Source organism: Uloborus diversus, chromosome 4 (assembly GCF_026930045.1).
Source record: "Uloborus diversus isolate 005 chromosome 4, Udiv.v.3.1, whole genome shotgun sequence".
NCBI lineage: Eukaryota > Metazoa > Arthropoda > Arachnida > Araneae > Uloboridae > Uloborus > Uloborus diversus.
The window spans coordinates 136,180,832-136,198,358 of NC_072734.1; the positions used below are offsets into that span (position 1 = coordinate 136,180,832).

At 31.5% G+C, this 17,527-nt stretch overlaps 1 protein-coding gene across 1 annotated transcript in view; it reads right to left on the reverse strand.

Annotated features, from left to right (window-relative positions):
* The window catches only part of LOC129221596 (NADH-ubiquinone oxidoreductase 75 kDa subunit, mitochondrial-like), a 47,227-nt gene that overhangs the window by 13,695 nt on the left and 16,005 nt on the right, over positions 1-17,527 (reverse strand). Inside the window, exons 7-12 of the mRNA XM_054856115.1 lie at positions 15,430-15,494; positions 9,733-9,996; positions 9,207-9,306; positions 6,199-6,348; positions 4,337-4,396; positions 1,069-1,154 (exon numbers count right to left, since the gene is read on the reverse strand). Coding sequence (XP_054712090.1) covers positions 1,069-1,154; positions 4,337-4,396; positions 6,199-6,348; positions 9,207-9,306; positions 9,733-9,996; positions 15,430-15,494 — 725 coding nt within the window. The remainder of the gene's footprint in view (positions 1-1,068; positions 1,155-4,336; positions 4,397-6,198; positions 6,349-9,206; positions 9,307-9,732; positions 9,997-15,429; positions 15,495-17,527) is intronic.

The following is a 17,527-nucleotide window of genomic DNA, read 5'->3' on the forward strand; positions in this document are numbered from 1 at the left end:
AACAAACGAAATTTGCAATCCCTTAAAGTTAGTAGTAATGGAATTTCACTGTATTTGAAAATCGCATCACGATTATTTCAAATGTTTAATACTAGACAATATTTTTAAACAGTAAACCCTCAACTCTATTACATGACATATTCAATGGATAAAATTGCAGACATATACTGGAAAGTTTCCAATAGAATGGCTGCACATTCGTCACTCTTAAATTGTTCCGGCTTCTTAAGTGCTTGACGATTTTGCTGGCATACTGCATCCTGGAAAAATATTTAAAATAAAACTAGGAATTATTGGCGTTAAAAATTTCTGACCGATTGCATTAAGCCATGAAGTAGCTTTAAGAATTGTTTTTTTTTAACTTTAAATGTCTTCCTCGTATCATTTTTAAAAAAACCATTAGTTAGCCAAGGCGTAATTTCAGAGAATAGTAATATTGTAATGTATTTTAATTTATTAAAAAAAAATTTAAATTGTGATGTGACTTTTAATTATTTTTCCTTGATTTATAAGCTTACTATCTTCAGTGCCATGCATTGAAAAAACTAAAAAATAACCTATCAAGGTATGATGGGGGAGGGGGGGGGCTTTCTTTTTTATCAGAGATTGCCCGCCAAATTTGACGGGTTCCAATAAATATTTGTACCTCAAAGTCTAAGATTTTTTTAACAAAAACTATGATACCCCCGTCCCCCCACTAAAAAAAAGAAAAAAGAATAGTTTTAACAATGCATTGCAAATCAAAATTTGTCATTGCACAAAAATATGAAGCATATTTGTTTTTGTTAAAGACTAAAATTAAAAGTCATTCGACAAACATTTAATTCAAGCAAATATGATTAGATGTGTCGACAACTTAGTACAAGCTAGATAATAGCATAAATATAAATTATTTCAAAGAAACTACAAATGCAATAACACCTAAGGAACTATTTAATTCATATCATAAATAAAAATAAAAAAATACATGCATTAAATTTATATTATGAAAAGAGGGGGGGAAAATTAAACTTTAGTTTTTCATGGACAAAGAGTACATTATTTTGAGTTCTCATGCAGCATAATTACCCTGAACCTTGTGTTGGAAATTTCTCTTCTGTGTACAAACTTTCACACCCTATACGATTTAAGAAATCCTTTAAAGCAACAAGAGCCTAGGAAAACAAAAATTTCATTAACAATGCATTTTTACATCTTTTAATTCAAGTTTTATTTTATATCAACAAAACATAATAAACACAAAATTTTCTCACTTATTCTTAAATGATGTACATTGAATACCACTATAATTATACAACATTGCAAATATTAGATAACCCCAATAAAAAAATATTTTCAAGTGAATATAAAGTGTTGGGGATTAAAATTTGGTAGGGAAAATAAACTTCAGCCAAGCTTTCTGCTTGTGTTTAGAATTACATTATTACTGGCTCATCTTTCAAACGTGAGAGAAAAAAAAAAGACTACCATATATTTTCAAATAGCACAAGCTTCTGAATATAATCTGCAATCTATAAGGTATAATTTTAAAGAGGAAAAACATATTTCTAAAAAAACTTCAGGAGTTTACTTTGGATATCTATCAGTCCAAACAAGGTATCCCTACAAATAATCCCCCAAAAATCAGACCATACCGTAAAATCCCGAAAGTAACCCCCCCTATTTTCAAAACAAAACTTGTTAATTTCAGAAGGGGGGGTTATAATCGAGATTTTTTTGAAAAATGAGCCAAAATAATTGTTTTTAGTAGAATTAATTTTAGAGTCAGAAAAGAAATAAGTAAATAAGAGTTAATATTAATGAAGAGTGAGAAATTAATTAATAAAAACCTGTCCTAATTTTCAAGAAGTAAAAAATTGCATGTGGGCGCCATCTTTTTCAAAAGAAAGGATTTTGTACCTTAGTTGGCGAAATCCCTATAATTTATCGCTTGAAAATTCATCATGTACTGAATGTAATAAGGTTACAGTAAAAGAAGCAAAATCTTAACGTTCTTGTTTCAGAATAAAAGCAAAAATCGCAATCACGGCCGCCAATTCGTTACGAAGATCGTAATTTCGAAAACTGAGCTTTGCAAAGTTCGCGAACGCAAACAGAGACAAATCTCTTATTTGATTTTGTGAAATATACATTTCTGATGATCATTAACTCGTTCAATTATTTTATTCTGCCTTTAAAAAAGGTTATTTTTAAGTTTCGCGCTACTTTTTAAGCAACGCATTTCCAAAATGGCGCCACGTTTTCAAAATGGCGTCGTGTTGAAGATTGTTCATTTTCACAAGTCAGAACAAAAACGCTCCTTCTAAAATAAATAAAAAGCAGTACAGTCAAATAAATTTCTGCTGTAATACTGTCAACAAAAAAAAAACAGGCGCCCTTGTATCAAAAGGAGTCTAAACATTTTGGAAGGAATAAACCGTGGAGACCATTTTTTTCCTTTTTGTTCAAATCATTCTGTTTTCTTTCTTTCTTTTTTTTTTAGAAAAGAAAACCTGCACATGGGGGCGAAGGGGGGGGGGGGGGAACTAAACCTCTGTAATTGCTTTTCAAGTAAAGCAGAAAATGTTATCCTTTTTTTTAGAGGGAGTGGAAAATGAAGATGATCAGATTTTTTTTCAGGTTAAAAAGGGGGGGGGGGGGGGATATTCAGGATTTTAAAATAATTTCACTTTCCACAAAAAAGGGGGGGGGGGGCTATAATCGATAGGGGGGTTACTTTCGGGATTTTACGGTAAGTCAAAATCATACAGTCAATCACAAATCATTAACTGCGGTATCAGCTTTAGAACTTTTGTTCACATTTATAATCTGATTCTAAAAAGTAATGTCACCATTGTCCATAAATTTAATTTCAAACATTTCTAACAATCTTCAATCAGTAATTTTTTGGGAATGTGACCCTAGGCAGAGGTGTGAGATCCATATGTTTTGAAAGTTTGATGATAACAACACAGTTGCCAGGCTGATGTGTATAGTTAAAATAACAATATTCTAATGTGTAGTTTGTAATTGATTAAAATCTACACCCAAACCGGGGATTTTTTTGATAGGAAAAAAGCGAATAGTATTTGGTATTACATGGTAAGGCTAAGATAATTAAAAGATAATTAATTTTAAAATATATAAATTTTGTAAAAAGCAAATTTAACTTTAATATATGACTTTATCAATGATAAATATCAAATATTTTTTGATGAATTAAGCATGAAAAATGTAGTCCATCTAAAAGAGCAAATAATTGAAAAAACAAAGCTTCATTTGTGCACTTTCTCTTATGTGTTTTTATAAAAGTTTAATTTATTCTAGAGAGTTTTCATTTTGATCGATATTAAAGGCAGTGTTTCACACAGGAAAGACTTATACATGACCAGAACACTTTGTTTCAACCTACATTTTCTTTTGAAGACTAGTTAGAGGGTGTTGTTTTCCGTGCCGACACTTCACACATTGAAAGATGCACATTTTTAGAATGTTCTTTATGCTGATGAGTATGAATAGTCATAAATATAACTTTATATTGCTCCACCATACATGAGTGTTCATATACCTTGAAACAAAAATTTATTTTCAAGAAAGCATTGAAACCATATTCTCTGTACTTCAGAGTTAAACTGTCATAGCTGGGTAACTGGAATTTTTAGGAATACAGATTCGAACAATGTAAGAATATGACAAACCATGTTTCACCCAAACAGTTGCATAGAAAATATGGCACTTCTATTTGGGTGGCGATCAATTTAATTTCTGAACTCTCTTTTGTGTAGAACCAATTGAAAATACTTTAGTTTAACTAGTGTACTAAGTACTGCGGCCGGCTCTGGTAGTAGTAGTAGTAGGCAAGGTTGACAAGTGCCGCCCCCCTGGTCTTAATAACATAACATAATTTAAATCATTGAGCATACTTTCAACATACTGCTGCAACTTGAGCTGCAAAAAAAACTAAGGAACAAATTTGAGATTTTCTTTCTTTTTTTTTGCCTCCTTACATTTTGCCATCATGAAATCTGCTGTCCCTAAAATCTGCCACCCTAGGCAGTGGCATAGGTCGCCCACCCTCAGAGCCAGGCCTGCTGTACCATGGTTTCTCCCAGATATAACATTAAAAAAATTATTTTTCCGAAAAGTAGATTTGCAATTAAAATGTTTTTGAACATTAATTAGAGTAGCACAAAGAAAAAAATGATTTCTTTTTTTTTTTAATCTGGAAAAATTGAGCTTTACAACTTATAAGTTCAGTTTGAATATTATACCTAATAAAAGCAATACATTTAAAACACCTTAAAGAAATGAACCAAACCATTCACAAATTAACATTGAAAAGATTTGAGTTAATTACCTCAGCATCAACTAATCCACCAACAAGAGCTGCAATCTGATCTGGTGGAACAGAACGAATCTGTAACCAAAACAAATTATGAGATTTGAACTTTGGTAAAAACATATTTAAACAATGTATAAGATACAATTTATAGTCACAAGATAATGCCTATTGTAACTGGAAGTATCATTAGGTAGTTTCATCTTGAAAGGCATAAATAAAATTTTGCACCACCTTTAATAGCTTTAAATTTTGAATAACCTTTTAGGCATGGGCACCCATATGCAAAGTTGCAAGGGGGGGGGGGGCTCAAATATTTTCCCAGCGGTTTAGCTGGACATTTTCCCCGTGGAAACTGATTTCAGGACAGATTAGAGTCATTAAAATTTGACATTTTTAATAACTTATTCATTAATGGCTAGAGAAGAAATGTTTTTACAATTTTGCAAAGAAAAAAGTACTAAAAACACGGAAGTTCTAATTTCGAAAGGGGGCTTGTACCCCCCCCCCTTGCCCCCCTATATGTGTGCTGTTGCTTTTAGGATGTAAAAACTTCTAATATTCGAGCACAATCATTTTAAGGGAGAAATATAAAAGGATAGATGACAAAATACCAGCTGCAAAGAATTCAATCCAATTGAGCTCAAAAAAGATATTTTTATAAAAGGAATAAAAGTTTAAAAGTCATTTATATCAATTTCCTTTGTTACAGTAAAACTTACATACATTAATGTTAACGAAAATAGCTCTGAAGCTTTCTTTTATTCTTTTTTTTTCTGAAGACTTTTTTTTTTTTTTTAATAATATTTTAATACCCATTTAAAGACAATATATTCCATATCGCTCATTTGGAAGAAGAGAGCCCCAACACAAGAAATGAAATTTTACAGGAGAAGCATTTGTAGTGTAACTCTTCAGGAAATTTGCTGTAAGAAAAGTAAATTTGCTGCGCTCTTCAGTGGTAAATACGAGGGCTGTTTTTTTTTCAACTTCCGATCGTGCCACTAGACGGCAGGGTGAGCGGCATCGACCAGCAATGCGCGGCAGTCGACTGCGCACCTCTCCCACTACAACCTCACTCGTTTTCGGACTTCCAACACCATCACCAGTTTATCTAGCGACGCATAAACATGGCTACCATGATAGAATCTCCCGCCAAGTGTGAGATTCACCATAGAATGAAATGAATATACAGTGAAAGCTTTATGAGTGACAGTGCAGTGCGTGATTGGTGTAGGAAATTTAAAGCTGTACGAGGTGACATTCATGATGAAGGGGGCCAAGGACGAAAGTCGGTCGCAAACGAAGACCTCGTTGATCGAGTTGACCAAACTGTAAGAAGCAATCGGAGGTTCACGATTACGAACCTATCTGATCAGTTTCCTGAGATTTCAAGGTCAGCCCTATACACTATCGTAACTGACAAGTTAGGCTACAAAAAACACCGTAAAAACCCATCTCAAATCACTGGCGGCAAACTTCTATGAAGAAGGTATTAAGAAGCTTGTACCCAGGTATGAAAAATGCCTCAATTTAAATGGCGATTATGTTGAAAAGTAACTAAAAATGTACCTAACTTTTGATAATAAATTTATTTAATTACTCTCTCTAGTTTTATTTTTATACCACATCGGAAGTTGATAAAAAAAACAACCCTCGTATTAGAACAAAAAATCTCATTATTTTCCAAGGAAAAAAGCATCATTTGTAGCCTTTTTAGCGAAAAAAAAAGGAAAATTAAAGAATTTAGTACTGAGGCAATCTTCTTCCAAACGAGCGATATATACCTATTGCTCCTAAAAAAGAGACGAAATTATTTCATACCTTTACCAAGTAACATTTAACAGTTAAGCTACATATGAGATTCAATGAAACCATACCTGTTTTGCTGCTTTCACTAATGCTTCTTCCCAGTCACAAGGAGTCAGAGAACCAGACTCTGATTTGCACATTGGAGTTACCAATCTTTGAGCCTTCAAGCCATCATATGCAAACCTAGTTTTGTCAGATATCCATTCTTCATTAACTTCCTGAACAAAATGGAATTAATATTGAAAATCATCTATCGCAGTGTATTTATCAAAACACTAAATAAAAATAATGGTAATACGTATTGATTTAGGACCAGCTTAGCTATTCTTCAGAACCTGTTGCTGCTCATCACTTTTGTATTGTACAAAATTAAATCAATAAATATTGAACTGGAAAACTTGAATGCTTATTGAAGAAAATTCTGCTCTCTCTGAAGATACCACTTGTAATTCTTGAAAATATAAATTAAAACGGATGTTATTAAAATTGCATTTTCTTATTGTTATGAAAGAGAAAGTAACTCTTATCCGTTGGACCCGTTCAGAATGAAAATGTGGCTAGAGTTGTAGTTTGTTACTGTTTGCTTAAAACTAATTTCATACATGGATGACCACAAAGCAAAAACAGGGATTGACATCTCTTCCAAGTTTCAAACATGTTTCCTTAAATGTAAAATTTGCAAAAAAAAAAAAAAAAAATATATATATATATATATATATATATATATATATATATATATATATATATATATATATATATATATATATATATATATATTTATTTATTTATTTATTTATTTATATATTTATTTATAGACACCACTTTTTAATTAAATTGAAATTGTAGTTTACGTAATATTGTCAACACAGTATCTTCATACTTCCATCTCTCTGCTGATGAAAATAATGCCATTAATGAGTTTAAAAAAGCCTTTGTCTTTACAGTTGTTGATAAAGCCAGTTCTAATTACTCTATCTGCTACAAAAAATTATATGCTAATATTTTGAAAAATGAACTAGAAAAAACCACCACTTATAATTCCTCCAAACTTAATGAATCCTCCATCATCAAAAAATTTGCAGCTGCTTACAAACTTTTTAAATTGCCACGTCCTGATTCTGTTAACTTACCTTACTTATATGCAATTCCAAATTTCATAAAACACCCGTTGGGTTTCGTTTTATATGCTCTGCCACCAACACCATCGGAAAAAATCTGAGTGTAAAACTTGAACAGTTTCTCAAAAAAATTCTCGAACAACTTAAACTTCAACAAAAGAATTGGTTTTGGATTGTTAATAATAGTGTAGAAATGATCAATTTACTTAATATGCTTGATATAAATAACTTGGATACATTTGATTTTGAAAACCTCTTCACCAATATCCCACTCATTGAACTTTTTTCCTCTGTGTCAGAACTTTTTAATTCGGTCAAGGATTCCCTTGATTTTAATAAATTGTTTTTTCTTGGTCTTTTTAAATTTTGTATTTTCAATAATTTTTTCAAAAATGGTAATTCATGTTTTCAACAAATTAATGGCATTGCAATGGGAGCTAATTTTAGCTCTACATTAGCCAACCTTTTTCTTTTATATTATAAGAGAAAATATTTAATTGACAATCCTTCCTCTACACCTCTTTGTTGCAGGCACATCAATGACCTTTTGTGTATAAATTTTCCGAATTTTTCTGAACTTAACAAAACTATTTATCATAGTTCATTAACGCTCAAAAAGACTAGTTCTAATCAAAATAGCTTTAATTTCCTGGATATCAACATACAAATTGACTCAAATTGTTCCACTACAATCTATGATAAAAGACGCAAATTCATTTTCACAGTTAACAGCTTACAAGATTTTTCCTCCTGCTTAAGTAAAAAGGTTTTTAATGGCATCATTGTTTCGCAAGCTATCAGAATAAAAAGAATTAGTAATACCATTTCTGCATTTAAGCAAGAAATTTTAGTACTCAAAAACTTACTTTTTAATAATAACTTCCCTAAAAATCTGGTTGAAAACATTTGCTTAAGTATAGCCTTCGATGAGCATTTCGCTTCTTTTGAAACTGTTTAACTGTGTAAATGTATGATACAACTGTGACAAACCATTTTTTATGAATCACCGGGGTGGATGAATTTTTACACGTGGGAAAAAGGCGACTTGTATGTCTCTGGATTGATCTTCTGGATATGATTTTATTTTTATTTTTATTTTTACGTTGACAACTGGAAAGGATTTCTATCAGGTTGAACAATAGAATTGGCTCTTTTATATGGATTTCAAGGTAAGATAATTTTGTTATAGGCAGGTACTGTCCCGTGGATGACTAATTATTGGAACTTGTTTTCCTAATTAGTCAAGGCGAAACCCCTTGCTTTTAGATTTAGGTTTGAGCTCTAGTTTATTGTTTTTAGTTTAGCAAGTGGTGCTTTTGCCCAATGTTACTCTATATTGCATGTACTGGAGCTTAAACATTCTCTTTTAGTTCATAGTTAAATTTTTGGTCTTTTGATCATAATTAATGAATCCTCCATGGCTGATGAGCTCTGGATTCATACTTTATCTTTTCCTATTTAATAGCTGTTTGCAATTTTCCTTTTTATCATCATTAATTATTTATAATTTGTTTAATATTTGAAATTCTGTTTGCTTAATTTTATATTTACTTGGCTTTTTAGTTTTGCTGCGTCGCGCATCTATGGACTTTTGGTGTGGTCAATATTTTTCACTTTTATTATATATATATATATATATATATATATATATATATATATATATATATATTGGGGAGGAGGGGGATTGGCAAAAAAAAACAATAAAAAAACTAAAACTTCCAGAAAAAAAAGGGACAGAAAATCACGGATACAAGAAATCTCATAGCTGTGAAAAAAAGTACGAATTTTTTTCCCCTTCCCCTTCCACTGCTAATTTACAAAACAGTTGCACAATCCTCAGATCAAAAAATTGGGCGATTTTGTACAACTGAAAATATATCTCACTTTTTCAGCTAAAGTTATATATTAGCACTTGTAAAGTAGGTTACTACAAAAAAACATCTCATGAAGCTCCTTACTTCATTTAAACGAGGGAGTATTCGCAAGACTTCTCCTGTTCGAGTGCTCACTATTATGTTGGACCCCAAAGCATCTAAAACATCGATGGATTCCGTTTTTCTAGAAAAGAAATAAGCATTCAAAATTTGTAATTTTTTTTTACTTTAAAATCTTATAATTTTTTATACTGCAGAAAACAAACTAGAAATGCACAATGAACAAAAATGTTTAAATAAAGACAAAAGTACAAAACAGAAAAACAATTTTTTATAAGAATAAATTATGTCATTGAAATTTTTAAACCACTGAAAAATTTAAAGTCTGATTAGAAACGAGAAAAAAGCAGCAAAAGATATTTCATTTTCATTGTTACAATAAAAATGCTTTTAATTCATTAATGCATGAATAAAGGTAAAATGTAATAAAAAATAATACATCACACATAGCAACAATTTTCAAAAAATAGACCTATTTATTTTTTAGTACAGTATAATATTGAAAGCATCTTACAACTAATCAATGGTTTAAAAAAGAAAAAAACCTTGCCTTGTTTCCCAAGGCCTGGCAGTAAATGCATATGGCTTGGATGTCAATGCTCCTACAGGACATAAATCAATTATATTTCCAGAGAGTTCAGATGCCAAAACTTTCTCAACGTATGTTCCGACTTGCATGTCACTTCCTCTTCCAGTAGTTCCAAGATCATCCACACCTGCCACTTCACTGGCAAATCTAATACAACGTGTGCAATGAATGCATCTGGTCATTATAGTCTTCACAAGAGGTCCTATGTTTTTATCTTCCACAGCTCTGAAAGAAAAAAAAAATACCAATGAAACTACATGATAATTTCCTCTTTTTTTTTCTTTCCACTCCATGAAAGTGGCACACACAAGGGAGGGTCCAGGGAGGTCTGGACATCTGCCATGGCCGTTGAGTTTTTTTAATTGACTATATAATCTTATGCATGTAGTACGTAAAATAATTCCAAGCAAAGGTAACAATAATTTCAGATTTAATAAATGAAAAAAGTAGAATTTATTTTCTCTTTTTCTTCCCTACAAAATCGAACTGTATGTGAACATAAATTGCTCTAGAATGATGATTTTGCTTCACTGTTTTTATTTTTAACTATGAGAAAAGTAAATATTCATTCTTGTGCTTTCTGGTATCCTTATATATTATTTCTGTAGCCTGTTTTTGGTTTCTACGCCAGATTTTCTTCAATTCTTGATCGATTTCTTTGATTTACGCCTTATTTTAAAGCTTATGGTGCTGGCTACTGACGAAAAATAGACCCATGGTCTAAAAATTGTTTTTTTTCAGTTGAAAAACCTGTTTTAAAGAACTAGAATGAGGTTTTCGGTTAAACTTATAACTTTAATTTGCGCTATGACCGACAGAGCTGAATAGCTTGATCGGCAGAGCGTTCTCTTCGTAACCAGGAGAATGCGTGTTCGGGCCCACGTCCAGACCATCTGCAACAAAAAATTAGAAAAATATCGCGCATTACATGAACACTTAGTTAAGTGTATAACAACTATGAAGAAATAGAATAAATGAGAAGGAAGCGCTCCTTGCTGATATGAAAACTTGAAGTGGCTTTGTGCTAAATTATTTCTGAATTGTACGGTTTTTTTTTCTTTTTAAGCTTTGGCTCTGGTAAGAAAATTAAAGCATAATGTAAGCGAAAATATAAGTAACAGGTTTAAGATTTCAGACTACGATAGAATTGTTTTTTGTTCAGAAAAAAATAATAAATCGTGTATTGAAATATATATTCTTCTAATGAGTTTTTGACTCTTTCTACAAATAAAAAAATTACTACCTCCATTTGAAGGGTAAAATATATAATTTTTCTACTTTTTGCAAAAAAACAAATAGCTTATCACATTTTTAATACATTCGAAAAGCTACGCTTAAAAAAGAGCATAGTTGAATTTATTTAGTATTTTAACCATGCTGTTAAATGATGAACACGTGCTACCATCTAAGTTATAACGGTTCAAGCAGCCTGCGGTAACAAATTGTAAAAATTTTTAAGAATAAAAAAATGTTTCTTCAATATCTTATCTTATATATTATTCCCTTCTCATTTTAAAATTTATCAGGCTGGCTAATGAAGAAAAATAGACTTACGGTCGAAAAATCACGTTTTAGAAAACGCCCCTTGCTGTTTCAAAATTTTGATGCTGCCTGTAGTTCTTATGCATTTTTTAAAAGCAAAGTTCTAATGCAGATTTCTATTTTTTACGTCGCTTTCGGCAAAAAAATAGCCCGTGTTTGTGTTCATATTTTAATAAAGCTTAGAAGCACAGGACTTAGTTGTTCGGTTAAATTGATAACTTTTTTTTTTCGGTAGAGCGTTCGGTTATAAACTATCTGAACTTCGGGCAAGTTTGGGATGTCCGATATAATATAAAATTTATATTAGTATTACGCATTACATGTACTCATAACATACAAACGTAATAAAATAAATGCAGTGGGAATGCTACTCGGTGTTTCGACTCCTTTATGCAGGCTACAGTTATCATTCGGATAAGTTGATTGTTAATCGAAGGGTGTTCTTCATTTTTTTTTTAAGCTTTGACTGCATCCAGACCACTCAGCATAATGTAAGCATAAAAAAAGTATTATATTTAGCTAAAGGAAATCCTTTTTGTGCAGAGAAACATTTTCATTATATGCTGAAATGTAGATGTTTCTAATAGTAGTGTTCGACCTTTTGTACAAATGAAAAAATACTACACCAAATTAAAACTACGAGTTTCACCCAGTAAACCTTTAATTTTTTATTCGCGCGAATACGATATAAAGCATTAAAATTATTATCAACTTCATTAGCAAGAAATCATTTTCTACTCCTCTGCTTTCTGCTGAAAAAAAAACATTTTGTCTACGTTCGAAAAATTACACTTAAAAAACGGACTCAGTTCAACTGGTTTTGGTTTTGAATTTTAAGTGTTCGATTAAAAGAGAAACATGTGCGGGCATTTAAGCCGTAACTGTTAAAGCAACATTTTCTATGTGAAATAGTTCAATATTCAAAGATAAAAACACTTAATTTCAATCTAATTTATTACTTCTCTAGAATGTTTGTTTCAATCGCTACGTGAGATCTTCGTCATTCTTCAATCAAATTCCATGCTTTTCGAATAATTTTAAATCGTATCATGCTGGTTAATGACAAAACATAGAAATATAATCTTATTATTATTTTTTTTTTTGGCAAAAAGCTTTTTTTGCTGTTTTTTACTACGCATTCCTTCAATGAATAGCTTTCGGAATGGAAGGCGCAATTGCTAGGTTTGTTGGGGTGTCGGGCTGTTAATCAGAATGGCGCCAATTCGAATCCGTGCTAATAAATATCTCTTCAATGTTTCTTTTTTTCCCGTCAGATGCTCACATGGGCAGGACTGTATTTGCCACAACCTGTTTTTTTACGTGCACAATTATTGCTTTTTCACGAGTCACTCAGCCACACTTTTAATGATATTTATGTTTGAATTGAAAATATGTACGACCGAAAGGTGAGCGATGATCAAATTATCACAACTTTGTATTTAACGAGGTTTTGTTACTGATGTCTTTAAATTACATGCCTTCTCTTTTGCGCTTACTTTTTTTTCGGTTCTTCTTCATAATGTTCCTGCTTTGAAATTCTTAAAAGCGAAATACCTTATGAAAGGATTTGAAGCACAGTGCGGAGTTCCGCACGGGTCGACTAGTTTTAAGTATTTGTTATCCATAAATTTATTTTATTAACTAAAGCTAAGTACATATTCAATATTATGTTTTTTAATGTTTTTCCCTAACAACTAATAAAATCAAAAGAATTTATTTAGATGCATGTTGGAGTATGATATGAGAACCTTCAAACCTAGACCCCCCCTCCCCCCCCCCTTTTTGAGAAATTCTTGTGTGCGCCACTGCTCCATGCAATCTACCAAGACACTTAGCTTAACTTTAAACTATGTAGGTAACTTGGCATTAGGACTGAAAATACACACTTGCTACATGGTGAATATAAACTATATCAAGTAGAGATTTAAAAAAAAAATGAGCACACAACTGGCAACTTTTTGATTTTTTTAAACAAATTTTTTTTTTATGTTTTTTTCTTTCCCTAAATTTTTTTTTCTGCTACATGAACACAGATGGGGTGATTGAGACAAATACAGTTTTGTTTCATTATACAACATGCTAACCAAAATAATTAAATAAGAACATATTTATTCTAAAAAATGAATTTGAATTCCAGCTCAATGCTTCTTATTGTATACAATTTTAATAATAATAGCAAATATCGTAAACTGAAAGTAAAAGATTGCAGAAAAATTAAAGAAAAATGCCAGTATTACATTTGACACATGGCACCAGAGAAACACATAAGGATCATTCTCAAGAAAACGTAACTTTTGAATGCAAATATTTTTCAATTTTGAAACCTTTTGTTTCATTCTTACATTAAAGTGTTACCTACTAGAAGTAACCATAAACAATGTCCCGGCTAAGTTTCAATTATTTTACTCATAAATACAAAAAATTAAAAAATGCTTTGTTCATAAAAATAAAAAAAAAAAAGAAAAAAACTTTTAATGTTAAAAAATTGAGGCTAATTTAATATCACAGTAGTAATTTTGTTAATTGTGCAAACAATCAATTATTTTAATGATTAGTGGGAACATAATATTAAGCTCTCTTAATTAAAAAATGGCTTAATTAGTACTTTCAAATGTATGTTAAAAAAAGTATTTAGTAAATTTGAGGATATACTGGCAATTTATAATTTTGGTAGAATGCCTATTATTGATATATTTCCCCTCCATCATTTATTTTCACCTCAGAAATTATGACATGGATAAAGTCTGTCATGGAGGTGAGATTCACAGAGGTGAGGAATTTCCATTAATATAGGCCTAATAGATACATTTTCCAAGGAATTTTTTTTCTCTTCATTGCTACAATCTGCACATGTTAAGCATATGAAAACATGCAGTACACCGCCAGCTCAGTCAACTGTATTAGCTACCAGTTTATTCGGAACTCTTAGCTTCCTTAAGAGGTTTTCCACCTCCAGCTAAGTCACTTTCCTATGCCAGGCTGATAAGTGCTAATAAGCACGAAACTGCAGTCCTCGGCTGGAATTGACTGAGCTGGCGGTGTATTTCATGTATTTCTGCCTTAGCCCTGGCTATAGGGCGGTAACTTACTAAATATATGAAAACATGTTCACTTCTTTTTTTACTTAATTTACATCCCAGAAATTCAAGTTCACAGAAATGAGAAGCAAGAATAACCACACTAAGTTTTTAAAGCAAAACCTCTTCTTGTTTTTCGACAAAAATCTCACAACTTCAACTATGGCTGAAAATAAACAAGGGGGTTCCCTGGAATCATGTAAAATAAAATTTGATGTCAATACTGCCACGTGTTAATGAGGAATGGCATTTTGTGCTTAGGTAACGGAGATGACAATTTATTGCGTGGCATGATACCTTGTCCTACTAAAACGAACTAGAACACAATATTAAAAATTAAATATACTTAAACAATTAGTATTTGAGACACTTACGAAAGGAGCAATAAATAAATAAGTACATACTTTTAATTAAACAAGTTATTACGCAACATAAACAGGCATGTCACAAGGAGTGTGACATGCCACAGAGGTGAGAATTCACATGTTGTGAACCAAAAATATACTAAAATGAAAATTATTATTAAAAAATTGTTAGCAGGTTTAAATAGATATATTTTTGATGAAATTAAAAAGCATTGTTATATGAATTCTTCCTTAAATATTTTTCTGTAAAAGGTGTGTGACAGAAAAGTTACACTTTTTGAAGAATGACCCATAAAAATATGCCAAACATGCACAGTATTCAACATGTAAAAACCGAACACGTGTGTTAATTAACATTTAAGTTGAAAGCATTGGCTAGGGCAAAAGGAGGGGGGGGGGGTCTTTTGTTTATCACAGTGATAGTTGCTACTTGATCTAATATTACTCTATTTGAGAAAAATGGCATGCAAGTATTAACTACTGAGCACTGGCTTTTTTTTTTTTTTTTCTTCTTCTTTTTTCCCCTAGGTCTATTTGAAGCCATTCCTGTTTTATTTATTTTTGTTTTACTTCAAAAGACATTGTTGAAGGCCCAATACTGCAGTTTCCTGACAAAGTTATGGGATCCGTTTTCAAAAAGGATTTACAAATAAAAGGAATGTATATCAATATACCTTTTCCCTGTGTAATATATGTCTTGAAATCTGCTGCGATCAGAACCAAATGCCATAGATTCATCCTAGAAAAAATGAGATCATCTTACTAATATTATATATGCGAAAGTTTGTCTGTATGGATGTATGGATGTATGGATGGATGTATGGATGTTTGTTACTCTTTCACGCAAAAACTACTGAACGGATTTTGATGAAACTTTGCAATAATATAGCTTATGCATCAGAATAACACATAGGGTAGTTTTCGTCCCGTTATGGGGGGCAAAATCCCCTTAGGGGGGGAAATAAAACACAATTTTTGTATAAATTCTCTAATATTGGGATGAAAAAATACTTGCACATATTTACATTATATGTCCATCGAAAGCTCTGATTTTTCTGCTGAAGATGGCACCTGTTCGAAATTTCTAAGTAGAATAAAAAACGAGTTATGAGCTTTTTAGATCCATGTTCGAAGGCTTTCCTCAACTCAATACAGTATTTAGTGTATCATCTCAACTCCCTGTCGATAGCGACAATTGTTGTATTGTTGACTTTCTTTGCTTTTCGTGATTGTTCAAGGCTTTTCTCAAGTCAAATCTTGAAGTAAGATTTTTGCACAAGATTGGCAAATAATACATGATTTGGCTGATGACTTTCCATTTAAACGGAACTTTAATGTAATTAATGGTTTTTATTATCATTTATGCTGATTGAACACTTACTCATTATCCAAACAACCAGCAGATCGCCAAAATTTTTGCAGAAAGATTTCCGTAGCTGATGCATTTGGCAGTTTTTTCAACGTTGCTGTTTTTGAAGCCGAAGAATACGTCATAATGTTTCTCAGTTTTCACCATGTAAACAAAATATCGCCAATCAAAGAATTTTCAAAAGACTTTTTTTACTATGTTAAATAATCCAGCAACTAAATTAGGCAAATCCATAAACGGCACAAAAACTTCCATTAATTTTCCTTTTTGCACAATTTCAAACAATCACCAAATTTTATTACTTATTTTGGTAACATTTCGGATGAAACTGTTTAGCGCCATTTTATGGTGACCAAAAATATCTCAGCATCTGGCGACGATATCTCTGTAACGAAAATTAATATCATATCGTTTTAGAAAGTAAGGAAAGAATGGGGGAGCATCATCGAAGGTACCCCGAACCGACTTTCGCAAATTTGGTAAAATCGCACCAAGAGCCACAATGATTGAAATTTCCCGAAATAACTAAAGCAAGTATAAGGGGATTAGGAGCGCAGCTACTTTTTTTAAATCACTTCGTACTTCATTAGCCATACACAGAAGGTTTTAGACTCCATGTTAAAAAAAAAAGTATCAAAAGATTAATCTTTTTAAACATGAGAAGATTAATTTCATGTTTTTTAAATTTGTATATGCTTAAATATAGTGCTTTCGTTTCTAAATCAATACTACTTTGTTCTTTATTCTTATTGCTATTTTAGTTTTATGGGTAAGGAAGAAACTCGATTTTTAATCACGTCAAAAAGATGTGTTTTAAATTCTTTCACTTAAAACAGAAAACAAAAGCAAGTAACGATTTTTTCTAAAAATTATTACTGACCCAGGCAACGCCGGGTATTTTTGCTAGTTAGTTTATAAAATAACAGCATAAAAATAAGATAAATAGAGTAGAAATTTTGACAGCAAACAAACACGAAAACTAATACAATGTTTTAAAAAATATGCAATATAAGAAGGAAGTCAGAACATGTATAAGAGGGCCGTAGAAGGAAATAAACAACATGTGCTGCATGTATGTACAAATCAATTATTCTTACCTTAAATTATTTACGCCATAAGCTGATATTAAATTTACCTCTGCATAAAAAATTAAACTTTCTCAATTTACTAAGCCACAGTTGTCAAAAATGCTTATATTCCACTTTAAGATTTAAGTTTCTTAAAATTTTACAACTAAATATTGTTATCATTTAGAAGATTTTTTTCATCACTGCCTTTTTTTTTGAATGTTATTACCCTACAAAGTTTTTATATAGCTTGACTACGGAGACATGGCGGATGAACCTGGAAGCAGAGACTTCATTTGTACCATTTGTTATAGGTAGAATCAGGGCGAATGCGGT